The 14,467-nt window shown below is 39.9% G+C and overlaps 1 protein-coding gene across 2 annotated transcripts in view; it reads right to left on the bottom strand.

The window, feature by feature from the left end:
* LOC311289224 (uncharacterized protein) overlaps positions 1–10,138 on the bottom strand; it is a 35,926-nt gene extending 25,788 nt beyond the window's left edge. For both annotated transcript variants that reach the window (XM_084407050.1, XM_084407049.1), the window contains exons 1-2: positions 10,084–10,138; positions 9,365–9,546 (exon numbers count right to left, since the gene is read on the bottom strand). In XM_084407050.1, coding sequence (XP_084263176.1) covers positions 9,365–9,485 — 121 coding nt within the window. In that variant the 5' untranslated portion in view covers positions 9,486–9,546; positions 10,084–10,138. The remainder of the gene's footprint in view (positions 1–9,364; positions 9,547–10,083) is intronic.
* Positions 10,139–14,467: the final 4,329 nt, after the last annotated feature.

Below are 14,467 nucleotides of genomic sequence, written 5' to 3'. Positions count from 1 at the left end.
CTGCAATACCGGCGCATAGCTGAAATAACTGTGATATAGACTGCTATTAAAGTCTGCATGTTCTGCGTGTCTCTAAATGAGCACCACAGGTTCATGTACTACATACTCAAGTACGCTAGACGTGGTGTTTTCAGCTTCTGCCATCTAACTTTGTCAGATACACTCAGATGGGAGAAGTATAATAGAATGGGATTGTATAATAATGGAGCCTATGAGTATCAGTGATCATCTTGTTTTCTTAATGAACCAATTAAAACTATTTCTATTTAAGGGGGTAATGGGATCTCACCTGGGAGCCCAATCACCTTCAAGTGGTAACTAAATGAGCCAATGGATATTGGCCAGTGAGATCTGCGTACTTAGTCACACCCACCTGGACATACGGGTATAAATATGAACGGCCTTACTTCATTCATATTTGCAAAGAGCAAACAGAAATTAATTGTTAAGCTGGAGATATTCTGCAAAAAGTTTGTTGTGGGAAATCTCTCTGCCGATGTGAAGGCGCATCCAGCAGTGATTCGCATCCTGCCTGCTGTGCACAGAGTGAAGTGCAGCGTTTCACCCCTTGGTGCTTCGGCGTATAGAGATTTCCTAAAAGAGCAAGCACTGGCGGCAAACTCTTTAAAAGATGTCTCACGGATGTGCTGGCACACAGCTGGCTCCGGAGCCTATGCAAGTATGCATTTCCCCCAGTGAGCCTTCTTGCACAGGCACTGTGTGCAAGGTCAGGGAGGAAGAGGAGCAGGTCTTGATGGTTGTGCCTAACTGGCCTACCCAGATCTTGTTCCCAGAACTGATGCTCCTTACGAAAGCCACTACCTACTTTCTCAGGGACGGGCCACCATATGGCACCTGCGTTCAGACCTCTGGAACTTCCACAGGACGTGAAGGACTTATGTGGTCTACCACCACTCACTCAAGCTGGAGCCCCCTGTACTGCACTGAAGTGGAGACTGTTTGCTGGGTGGTGTTCTTCCCGGGGAAAAGACCCCCCAGAAATGCCCGATCAGCTCTGTGCTTTCCTTCTTGCAAGAGAGGTTGGAGCGGAAGCTGTCACCCTTTGCCTTGAAAGTCTATGTTGTCACCTGATGGCAGGTCACTTGGAAAGCACAACCCATTCATCAGGTTCCTGAAAGATGGCAGGAGGTTATATCCTCCCAGACTGCAACTTATCCCCTCCTGATCTACCGAGAACTCCCTTCAAGCCAAATCATTCAAGCTTAAGATCCTGTCTCTAAAGACAGTTCTCCTGACCGTGCTTGCTTCCTTCAAGAGGGTGGGGGACCTGCAGGCATTTACGGTCAGTGAATCATGCCAGCTCTGTGACCCAGAGACCCAGGCCTGGAAACGTGCCCAAAGTTCCCACCACTCCTTTTTAGGGACCAGGTGATGAACTTTCAAACCCTGCTCCCAGAGTAGGCAGACCAAGCCCGTTTGCGCATTGCATGTTTTTGTGGACTGCACACAGAACTTTAGAAGCTCAGAGCAGCTCTTTGTCGGCGGTCAGCAGAAGGCAAAGGCAGTTTCCGAACAGAGGTTGGCCCACTGGAGAGTGGATGCGTACTAGTCCCAAGGCGAGCCGTGCCCCCTTGGGGTAAGAGCTCACTCCACTCGTGGTGTTACTTTCTTCTAGGCATTGGCAGACCTCTGCAGCACCGAACACATTTGCTAGATTCTACAATCTCCAAGTGGAGCCAGTCTCATCCCGTGTGTTGAGTACAAACAGGTAATGCGTGGGAAGGCTGGCTCTGTGTCTCACTTGCATCACCATTCCCCCTGCACATTCAAGCACCTTCTTGCTTTGCAGGGGAGTTTGCAGGTGAGCAAACCCTGAATAGAGTTTCTCCAGCATCCTTTCGGCAGCCAAACACAGAGGAGTTATCTCATGCCAGGCCCTGTCCTCTTGTGCATGCCCGGTAGATCAGCCCTTGTACTGGGATAGATGCCAATAAGCTGTGATTCCCCCTCAGTAATCACATATGTATACTTCAAGATAAGATTTCCCTCTTGGTAAATCTGTGTCTTTCCCTGGACCCTTTCTGCATCTGTAGTAGCTCCTCCCCTCGGGTCAGTCCATATGTGTATCTACCACACAATGGGTCTCATTCATGAAACATTCGTAAATATATGAGTAAATATGTGAGTGATTTGCGCGTAAAGAGACCTTCCCAAAAACTCTTCTCCTGATTCACAAATACTTCGTAAGCGTCAGACGTGATGGTGAAATGTGTGCGTATCAGGTCCTAAAAAAGAGGAAGCTTGGCAGCATATTACAGATGCAGTTAATGGAGTTTCATCTGTTAATCGAACAGTCCCAGAAGTGAAAAGAGTCCCAGCCCTATTGAAAGCAATTCATTATTTGATTAAAGTGTTCGTTTGCAGATGCTATTACTGGCTCTCATAATAAAAGTAAAAAGACAAACCGTATGTAATTACTATATATAGTATTTTTTCAAAATGCTGTGTAAATATGTACCCGATTAAGGTGAATTAAAATGCAGCCTTATTAATGAGCAAAACGTTCGGATGTTAAACGCACTATTTACGCGTGGCTGGGAGCAGGTGTAGATTTCTTTCGTACCAACTAACATTTGGAAAATACGAACATTTTAATGAATCCGAAAATTTACGCCAGAACCACTTTACACACGATTTACACAAAAATTCATTCTGCTCGTGTTTCATGAATGAGACCCATTACCTCCCCTTCAGCAGGGTGAGGCCTCCATTGCGTCCCTATCATAACAGTGTTAACGAATGGGAACGTCTAGGTTACTAATGTAACCCCCATTGGGAGGGAACAGAGCCTTTATTGCCAGAGCCCTGAACCACCGCTAAATGGCCGGATGCTGCTCGGCTCTTCAGCAAAACATGAATTAAGTGAGTAATGCCAGTCATATTTATACCACTATGTCCGGGTGTGTGTGACTCGCATGCAAATCTCACCGGCCAATGTCCATTGCCTCATTTAGTTGCCACCTGGAGGTGATGGGCTCCTAGATGAGACCCCATTACGTCAGTATAGGTGTTACATTACTTCAGTAGATTACATACATCATTAGTAACCTAAACATTATTCAAGCTGTTGAATCACTGAGTGTACTTAGTTTTTCAAAATTAAATACAGCGGTTTCCTAGTAAAATATTACTGATAAATGTACTATATTGATTTTACTGATAAACATTACTAGGGATGTACTGATACTGCGCTCATGTAATCGCTAAAATGCTCCAGTACCAAAAACTGATACCACGCAGCAGTGTTTGTGTCCAGATAATGAAACACAGACAACAGAGCAAACAGAGAGCAGAATGGAGATATCAGAGAAGTATGGCTATGAAGTAAAGGTTTCTAATTAATAGAATATTTAATATTATTTAAATACATATACATTTATGTCTATTGCTGCTGTGCAGAGCTGATGTGGAGTGGATTGAGCTTGTTGAGCACATTCAATTTTCACAGACATCACTGGAAAGTAGAGCTGGTCCGAATACCATTTTTTGAGCTTCGAAGCTTCAGTAGTAATGAACATCGAATAATCGAAGCTTCGGAGAGCGGGTGCTGAACATATTCTTCTCTCTAATAAAGGCAGTATTCTCTATGTGTCTGTCTGTCCGGAGTGCAGTGTCGCATTTGGTGCAATTTAGATAGACACGCGAGACGTGACACGTTCAGAATTAATAAACTTTTAATAAACTACAGAACAACGCAAGCGGGAAGCGGCGCACTTCACACGGGCAGGGCTTGGGCTTATATGCACCGAGAACGGACACTGCACTAGTGATATTAAACACATCTTCCCCAGAACAACACAAAGTAAATACACTCGCACGTAACACACACACACACACAGGTCTGTTAACTTAAGCAATACTTTTAATAAAGTAGTCTAATATTTTTCTGACTAACAAATTACTGACACAGTAAAGGGTAGATTTAAATAAAGAAAAACGAATTTTAAATACAGAAAAAACGAAATTTAAATAAAGAAAAACGAAATTTAAATAAAGAAAAAAACGAAATTTAAATAAAGAAAAACGAAATTAAGTTCAATTAAAAACGAGATTAATTTAGATTGATAACGGGTAAAAAGCTTAATACATTTTGTTTCTATTATTCTATTTTCCACAATGTCAAAGCAACGCAGCTTAACCCAAAATACAAGCTCAGGCATGCACTTCTGTCCATACAAACTCCACTGTTCTGCGCTATAGCCAGAGAATACTCCCGTTGCAGGAACACTTTAGTAGGCCAAGAAGCAGCAAATAACGAGTTTGGGTTCCTTCAACTGTCCATCCTATTAAAAATGGCTAGGCTATATAAGATAATTGTAAAAAAAAAAAGAGTATTGCAATTCGTCAGATTTTATAGTGTTGAACATATTCAAGCGCGAATGAGAACCGTTTCGAGGGGGATGCCAGGTGTGCAAAAAAAAAAAAAAACCAAAAAACGAATATTCGAATGTCAAATTTTCAAATCGAATACCAACCCACCGAACGAATATTTGGGTCCAGCCCTACTGGAAAGTTTGTAGTTTGGTTGGAAATTTCAATAGCAAAGAAGGTACAAACAAGGCACATATTACTAGCGATAACTGACAGTAAAAAGCAGCACTACTGTTGCATGCTCTTGATTGCTGAACACTCAGCGCACATGTCATTTGTATTAACACTAAATCTTATATGCAAGCAATGAACTATCATGTGATTTATGTAGAACTGCACACTAATAGTTGACTAATCTTTAGTTGACTAGAAGAGGCTTGGTCGACTAAATTTTCATTGGTCGGTTAGTCGCAGAGAAAAAAAATTCCACAGGAAGTGGCGAAGTCACACAATCAGTGACAGAAAGTTCGCTAACACGGCTGTCCTGGCTGATCCACCTGCTAATAATTATGTCAGAAAGAAAATCAAAAGCATGGGATCATTTTGAAAGTATAAAGGATGACCCTTAAAAAGATTAGCTGCAAACTCTGCAGGCAAACATTTGTGTATCATTTGTCAACATCAAACATTTCTTGTTTTACGCTAAGGTTAACTAAATTAACTTAACTTAGATAAATGTTCGTTATTATATTACACTATCCGAATGATCGTGCGGAGTGTGGAAGTTAAATCATACTGACATTTTTAACTTAACGTGCATTTCTCTCTAGGCTCATCCGCGGTCAACTTCACAGCCGACACTGACTCAGCAAACTCTTGTCATGAAACCGCTACTTACAGAGAAAAGAAAAAGAGAAATTATAGACAAAAGTTTATTTTGTTGCACTTGCTATGAGACCTATTAACATTGAAAAAAAAAAAGCAACAGAATGTGGCTGAACACAAACTCATCCAAGATGTCTTGACACGATGGAACTCCACGTACTTAATGCTGGAGCGCCTCCTGGAAAAGAGGTGGCCATTTACAGCTATGCTTTCAGACACTGGCACCAAACGGTCTGATGGAGATCTAGATCTCACAACTGCACAATCACTTCTTATTGTAAACCTGTGGTAAAACATTGATTCTTGGGTTTTAAATATTCAAGTAAACGACAAAAAAGCCAGCAAACGGTCGCTTTTTGTTTTGCGATCACGCTGTTTCCCGTGATTTCCTTTTGATTCGTTTTCTGATAAAACTTGCATTTGTTGGTGAAATGAAGGGTTTGTGTGACGTTGTTCCAGAGAGGCGTGTTACGGGCGTGTTTTAGTGAAGCGCTGTGGAGATTCTGACCCGACAGTGGAAGCGCAGTGTGTTTTGGGCACCGGGGCTTTTAGCCGGGCACGGGGTTTGAAGCCCTGGCTCGCACTGGCCTGACAGTGGAAACGCGGCTATTGTGAGAAAGAAACAGAGCTCACTTCTTTCCAACAACGTGGACAAAAAAACAATAGTGACGGTCAGTTATGACTGGCCACATTATTTGTAGCGTTTCAGTTTGCTGTTAGCTTATACAGTTTATTGATTCGTCTTCATATAATGTATATGCTATATATTTTGTTTAGGAACTTCTGACTGAAACAGATTATTTTCGATGTTTCATTCGAAGGCACGTCCATAGCCTGGGTATGTTTGCAATTTGCAATGATATTTCTCTTAAATGTATCAATTATGTATCAAGCATTAACAAGTGCATGTCCAGCAACAAACTGATGTTGGTGTGTATTTCTAATTTATTACGGTGCACATGTGGGAACTACTAACTGTATCAATAACAGCGCATACGTGTAAGCCGAACACTAAAGTGAATAACTGATGTAACAAACGTTGGTAAAACAAATCTTGCTCCATGCTTAATCTTTACTCAAAGTAATAAGAACAACAGACAATTTGCATTAATAGACAATATGCATTAATAGACACAGTTATATGTAATAGTGGCCCACAACTGATTAGCAGAAGTATTTCAGTAAGACAGTAATAACATGAGTTAAGGTCCTTTCACACTGGACGCGATTTTGACGCACGAATAATTTGCGTGATGGTTTTATTTTTTGATCAGCTGTTTGTGTAATGAGGGCAAGGAAGACGACGACACACATGCATTATATTGCATTGCATATAATGTGTGCTGGTCAACTAGTCTAAAATTAAGAAACCCCTAGAAAACAGTATAAAAAAAAAAATAAAAATAAAAACTTGGAACATTGTGTACAATTAAGATAGGCTACTTAATTTATTATTCCAATATCAAAATATGATACATTGCACATTTTAAACAGGACACGCATTAGCTGAATAAATGTTATAGCCAATACAAACATATTTATAGAAAACAGTTGACAATGAATAGACAGGTCCAATAATAGCATAACGAATCACTTATTCTAGATGAATCACTTATTCTAGATGAATCATACATATAATGAGGGCTGTGTTAACAGTAAAACGTCCGTCATCAACGAATTTTAAAAACACGGATGGATAATACAAAATGCTGTCTGACATTTTGACAGAAAAAAAAACAAGCAAGAACAAATTTTAAACTTAGCCCGTCAATTTTCATTTTACAGTTATCTTCTCTCTCTGTGTCCGCGCGTCTGTGTTTGTGAGAGAGCTCGCGCAGCACTGATACAGCGGTACTTTTTAACCCAAGTAACTAACGCGCTAGTTTTCATACAAAATAAATATGTAACATAATTAGGTACTTTAGTTATTATTAACACAGTAACGTAACACATGAAGGCTACGTTTCTCAACACTGAGAATGAATGAATAAATAAACGCCTGTTTCTTCAGACTCGCGCTTATCAGTAATCCACAAATCACAGCACTTTCATAATCACTAAGCCATAGCGATTTCAAGTTTATTAAGATTTATTGTTCAGCATTACTTGAGCATTTTATTATTTGCATGGCTGAATGTCTTCCTCTTTTCTGAGTGACCATGAATGACGGAGTATTTTAAGATAATCCATGCGATCCATCATCGAATCCAGAAGATTAAGATAACTCAATACAATATTTCAACTTTCCACATCCACCCCAGGCTGTTTACCATCAGGAGTCAGAAGTACCGTGACTGTACTGTCCTCGCTTATGACATCAGTCAGACAGCGGGAGTGGAAGGCGGATCGAGCGGGATTCTTTATTGGTGTCGATTTTCAGTCTCTTTTTAATGATAGGCCTTACGCATCTGTCAATCCTCCCCGCTTGCTATTTGGGGAATGAACCCAGCGCTATGATTGGTCGAACTCTTCTTCTTTTGCTGTTGCTTGATTTGAGATCTTTGCGCGTGCACAGAGGCGTCACCAGGTTTTTGCGTAGTTTAGACTAACAAATCGTACCAGCATACTTTGAAGTCAAAATGCGTATCCGCTACGCAAAATGCGCACAGGTTGGCAGGTCTGCAAATGTTACAAAATGTAGTGAGACTATTTAGGGCTGCTTTTAGTATTACTATACATTCTTTGTGTGATATCTACAGTTTCTAGTCGAATGATAACTTGTTACTTCGTGTGTTACATGTAATGTGTATTGACAACGTTTTAGTTAAAAAACTCCCCTTCAGACTCTGTTCTTTTAGATTGGGTGCACCCAAAACCTTCTTTTCTGTCTTTTAAAGAAAATGAAAAGCTCGTCTTCACTGGATGATGATGATGATGATGATGATGATGAAGAAGTGTCCATGTTTTCTCAGCTGTCGGCGCGAAAGTTTTGGAATGTTGAAGCTCTGAACGTCACAGACAAGGCAAATTCGCGTTGCGGCTGATGTGAATGGTTTTGACGCGAACTATTCGCTTTTTTTGTTTCACTTTTTCGCTACGCATCTGGTGTGAAAGGGCCTTTAGCCGGAGACCTACACAATATAAAACTCAAAACTATGTATTTTGAACACCAAGTAGAAAATACATACATCACTAATAATAATAATAATAATAATAATAATAATAATAATAATAATAATACTTTAAGGATGTGATTCTGAGGAGCAAGCTGGTCCAAATAAGATTTGAGAAGCAGTTGTCAGTAAAATAATGTGTTTGTGGGCGGGTTGAGATGTTCGCGGACGGGCAACGTACAACATAGACGGGTGTTATGGAAATGTCTTTTTTAGTGACATAGAACCGTAGAACAGTATCATTCTAAACAAAACTGACTCGTAAAAACGAATCGATTCTTTCTTTTGGGTGATAATAACTTTATCATTCACTTTCGACTTTACAACTTTGCAGAATGTTTACATTCACATACAGCTCTATTACACACTGCATGAAAGGGAATATGCGAAAAAACATAATAGGGGCCCTTTAAAATCCCGAACTCGCTTACAAATGAAACCGTGGACATGAACAAAATTATTAGTTTATAAACACTGATTCATTCCTCAATGAAACACCACTAATTATGCTTATAATTTTTTACTTAGGCCTACTATAGACTATTAATGACTACTTTTGACTAGCTTAACTGAAATGAAATATTATAATAAAATGTTAAATTCCCCTAAAAAGTGAAGTCGTTTCATGTTTTGCCACATGTGGCCTACAGTCATATAGTGAAAACTTAATTGGCATGATTATCAGGGATTTAGAGTATTTAAAAAACATATGGTACCTTAAATATGAAAATAGACAATACATAATGTTAATTGAATAAAGAGAAACATTAAATACACTTATACATAATTAATACTAACAAACTAATTTTGACATGCAACTTGACTTGGCTTTTTCTGTCTGGACTTGTGACTTGCAAAACAATGACTTGGTCCCACTTCTGGTCGATAGATGTGAAAGACACATGAGATATTTTATTAAATCCTCAATTTGTGTCTTTGATTGTTAATATTTAACAATTTTAGTTAGATTTTAAGAAATCAACATTTTAGTAAGGATTAAATGACTTAAGTTCAGCTGTGAGAATGAAACCAACCTGTGTGTTCCTCAGTATCATCTTGCTTCACACTGAGTGTTTCTTCAAACTTCATGTCTTCATTCTCTTCTTTAATAAACACAATCTTTATGTCTTCACTCTCCTCTTTAATAAACGCCATCTTTATAATATTGTCACGTGGATCTCAGTCGCTTCACCAGGAGTTGTTCTGTGTGTTTGTCCTGTTTAAGATGAGAATAATTAACAGAAAGAAAAATAAATCCACACTAAATCTCAATCAGATCTAGTTCAGTAGTTCAGTTCACTGGTAAGAGACTCAGTCAGAGAGAGAGTTAATGGACTTAAATGATCTGATTAGACTAAAACACTCAAACTGAACAAATTTAAAAAAGAGCAGGCGTTAGTGTGTGTTGTTCTCGTTGCATTTACACTGTTTTAACTCACTGGTGTCGTCAAATCACTGAATAGTTTAGCAAAGTATTCGGACTCAAAAAAAGCTCCGTTTCTCTCATCACCACTTAACGTTACCAGTGACTGAATCTGTGTTTACAATGAACTGATTCACGATAGAGGGAGCGAAATGAGATGCATATTTTCTGTCACTCGCTTTACTCATAAGAACAACGTTCGTTATGGTTAAATGAAGCATTACAATGTTACGGTCAAAAATAATCAATTTACATTACGCTTGCAAACAGATTCAATTGATTGGACAGTTTGCATTGGCTCAAACATCTTAAACTCGCAACACCACAAACCTTTCTTCAGCCGAATCACAACAGATGCAGGAGCGCGGCGCAGCCTTATGACGTCACACCTCCTGAACAAAATAAAAGTGCACGAAGTCCAAAATCACAAACGTGCAAAGAAATGTACAATTATACGTATAATATTAAAAGAAATATTAAAGACTACTAATGAAAATATTAAGAATTTAGAATTAAAGAGAGAGATTCTCTCTATATGGCAAAAATGCAACGTTTGGGTGCAGAAACCATTTATACCATATTAGTAACAAATGTAGTTTATAGGTTAAAAATATATAATAAAAAGAGTTTATGACTTCATAAAGTAGGGTTAATATTAAGTGACATTTTGGAGTGGGCAATATGACCAGAATCGTAATTCAAGATATAAGACTTTCATACATACATCCTCATATAATAATTTTTGCCATTTTACTTTTGTTATTAAAATATGAACAACGAAGAAAATTATAATTGTAGGATTAATTGTGCCCATTTCCAGGAAAGTTTGGACATTTTGTAAAATACAATAAAATCAAGAATCTGGGATTTGTTAATTCTCTTGAACAACCGACAAATGTACAAAGAAAAGATTTCCAATGTTTTTACCAACTTAATTGTATTTTGCAAATTTAAACAAAAGTTAATGTTGATGGCTGCACCTCATTCCAACTCAAAAAGAAAAAAGATGCATCTTAAAGGGATAGTTCACCCAAAAATGAAAATTACCCCATGATTTACTCGCCTTAAAGTCATCCTAGGTGTATATGACATTCTTCTTGTTCTTTCAGACGAATACAATCTGACTTATATTAAAAATGGCAGTGAATTGTGGTTTCTGTTTTGAAGTCCATAAAAGTGCATCGCTCCATCATAAAAGTGCTCCACACTGCTCCGGGAGGTTAATAAAGGCCTTCTCAAGTGAAACGTTTGTGAAAGAAAAATATCCATATTCCATACATGGGATGCTGATAGGCAGGTACTGGCGACATCAGCTGCTGCTCAAGGGGCTGGAATGATAGTTAATGATTGACCAATTCAGTCAGCAGGACACCGGGATGATTGACTGATTTGGCAGCTGCTTCATTACTTTCATTTACTTGTTTATTTTTACTTTATATTATTGCCTACCCAATGGATGCAAGTTATTTCTGAGTTTGGCTTTCAATTTTGACCAGTGGATAAAAAAACAACAAAAAAAACATAAATAATGAATAATGGATTCGCTATAGTGTTGTTACGGTACGTGGTGTAGTGAAAAGCACGATGAAGACGGAGAAGAGGAATAACATAATTTAATATAAAAACTTAGGAGACACAACATAACATTAACGCTAACATTAACGAGAACGGACTAAATACATGTAGCAAACAAAGAAGGTTAATCAGATAATGAAAAGGACACGGGTGAATGAAATGACTAATCAAACAGACTTGGGAAAACTAGGTCACAGGACTAAACCAAAAACACAATGAAGGGTGGAACACAGAACATACATGTTACAGTACGCCCCCTCCCAAAAAGGTGGGTCCTTGCGCCGTAAATGGTCCAACTGAGGAGGGAGGGAGCTCTGGAGGAGGGCGTGGAGAAGACTGAAAGAAAAAAAGAGTCCATGGAGGAGTGGGATGGTGGGAGAAGCCAGTGAGGTGCCAGGAGCAGGAGGAGCCAGATGAATACCAGAGGCCAGCCAGGACGAGGCCCCAGGGCGGAGAAGCGATGGTGGAGTCGACCTTGTGGCAGACGACACCCTGGGGACGACCAACAGAGATGCAGCCATTGATGGAGACCCTGATGGAGCCGATGAGCCCACGTGCAGCCGATGGTAATGGAGACAGGAGGAGCCGCGGTGACGAGATAACCGGATAACCCGGATAACCCGAGGACGGAGGTGGAGCCGGGGGGAAGGCGGAGCCAGACGGAACCAAAGGTGCAGGCAGGTCGACGGCTGACCAAGGCAGAGCTGGATGGACGAGGGAGCCCGGAGAAGCCGTATTGCAGATGGTTTCCGGTGGAAACAAGGGAGGGAGGAGCCAAGTTGGAGCCGAAGTGTCGACGGACTGAGGTGGAGCAGGGGGCACAGAGGCTGGAGGCGGAGACAGGGATCCTCTGTGTGAGATGGAGCTGGTGTCCTGACGACACTCAGCGTCTCCAGCAAGCGGCAACATTCTAATCTGAAAAATGAAGTCTACCCGGAAGTGCGAAAAACTGCAGTACATCATAAATTCATGTTTTTACAGGTTGGTCCCATGGACTTTTATTGTATTTTTCGATAGGTTCCGAGTGCCTGACAACTGTGAGGGGGGTGAATTTTTTTCTAACTCGTTAGTTTAGATCGTATTTAGATATAAAATGTATGACAAATAAGGGCGTGGTTAACTTTGATTGACAGCTGATAACGAGCATAGGCTGCGCCGAGTGGAATTCCTGAAATTTGACGTCTCGGCCATGATCTGACACAACACATCATACCACCTCTGTATCCTTTCTGAACATTTGTATTGAAATATCGTACATAAAATGGGTTGTTCTGCTATAAACTGCACTAACCGACACTGTAGGAGGACTTCGCTCCATTTTTTCCGGTAAGTGACATTCCACTACTATTTCACGTAGTTAGCACTATTTAGCATCAATGTTTGTGGGCAGTGACACTGCAACAGTTAGCATTAAATCGTCCGAGGTACTTTACCTACCGCTAACATACAGTAATGACTGCTAACTGGCTTGCTATCAAGCTAGCCTAGTAGCTATCGGAAATTCCCACGTGTAATAGCAAATTTCAATTTTCAATGAGAAACACAGCATCAACAGGTGTAAGAAGCATTAAGAGGCAAAATTGTAATAATGAGAAAAGGCGTTTATTCTTTGAGGAATCTTTTCGCAACCGCAGCCACCCAGCTGCGAAACAGAAAGCCTACTGACATAATAAAACTGAGACATTTTATACAGGTTTCTGACATTCTTGACTCCTCCTTTCCCAGTTTCTGTAAATTTCCTTAAAGACATCTTATATCTCAAGCTAGTATGGACTGGTTCTACCCCCCCTGGGCAGGTCATGCTGTTCTTTGTCCCTGAGAAGCCAAAAGGCCTTCATTTACAATCTAAATGACCTCCTGCTTTCCTCAGGAGGGGGCCTGGGACCCTACTATATGACATCCTGTATTCTTTGACTAAGATTCTTTCTCGTGCCCAGGTGTTTGTTATCTCCCTGGGCTATCTGGTTTATTACATCTGCTCTTTCCTGCCCCCAATTCAGCTGTTAGAAAACCCTCACAGAAACACAAAATGAGATTAACAGTTTGGAAAACAATATATATATATAAGAAATAATGAATTTCCACCACACACGTAAGTGTATGGAAGAATGAATTATTGTTGAAAATTATGACCGACTGACAAAAGCACACAATCAGGTAACGTTACCTTGAAGAAAGTTAACATTAGTGAAAACCATTGTGCCCTTGTAGTGAGTTCGCTTAATGTTAGTCATACTAGAAAGGTGCTTGAGTCAATTATGAGACAGCTGTTAATGTAGCACTGTATAACGTTAAGGGCAACAAAGCATAGTTCTCGTCAATAAACCTTTTTTTTTTGTGAATAGCTCTGTGGCAATACTTAATTCATTGTCAATTTATACAGTCTATGGTTGTCACATTTAAGGTAAAACGTCATATCATAACTTCACACGAAGCTTACTCACATCACATTAAACAGATTGTTGTCAATGACTAGCTGAGGTAAAATTGTGAACCGCTTTGCACTGCACCATTTGACTGTATACTTTGAACACGGAGTTGTGATAACGAGCGACAGCTAATGTTAGTCAACATACTGGTGTTAGTTATAACCCTATGGGTATAACTGACATTTGAAACACTGTAAATGCGTCTGCCAAATGAATAAATGTAACATAAGAATAGACTGATATGTCCCACATTGGAGTGTTAATATATTTTGAGCATTTTTAATATACCATTTTGAGCATTAACACTTTTCTTGCCTGTGTCAAGTTTCCCTGTAGGTGATCCAGACAGGGTGAACCAATGGGTGCTGAACATGAGGAGAGGGAACTGGACTCCTAACTACAATTCTCGTCTGTGCAGTAGGCATTTCGAGAGGCATCACTTCAGCACTGATTCCAAGGTACTTTGTGTTGTGTGACAAAATTGTACATTTCAGACATTTTGGAGTGCCTACCATTTTCTCGTTCTCCGCAGAAGAACAGCCAGAAGGAGACTGGGTAAGTGCTTACGAGGAGGTAAGTCTTGCTTGTGTTGAAAATAGCAGTGGCATAGTGGAAGGTGTAAGTAGCGATGAAGGAGTAGACAGTTGTTTTGCTGCCGATCAGAGCAATGTCATGATGCAAGATACATCTGAACAGGATTTTGCTGTTCA

This window comes from Rutilus rutilus (genome assembly GCF_951802725.1).
Source record: "Rutilus rutilus genome assembly, chromosome: 4".
NCBI lineage: Eukaryota > Metazoa > Chordata > Actinopteri > Cypriniformes > Leuciscidae > Rutilus > Rutilus rutilus.
Note: the sequence above shows the minus strand (reverse complement) of the source record. Positions and strands in the feature narration are given on the sequence as shown.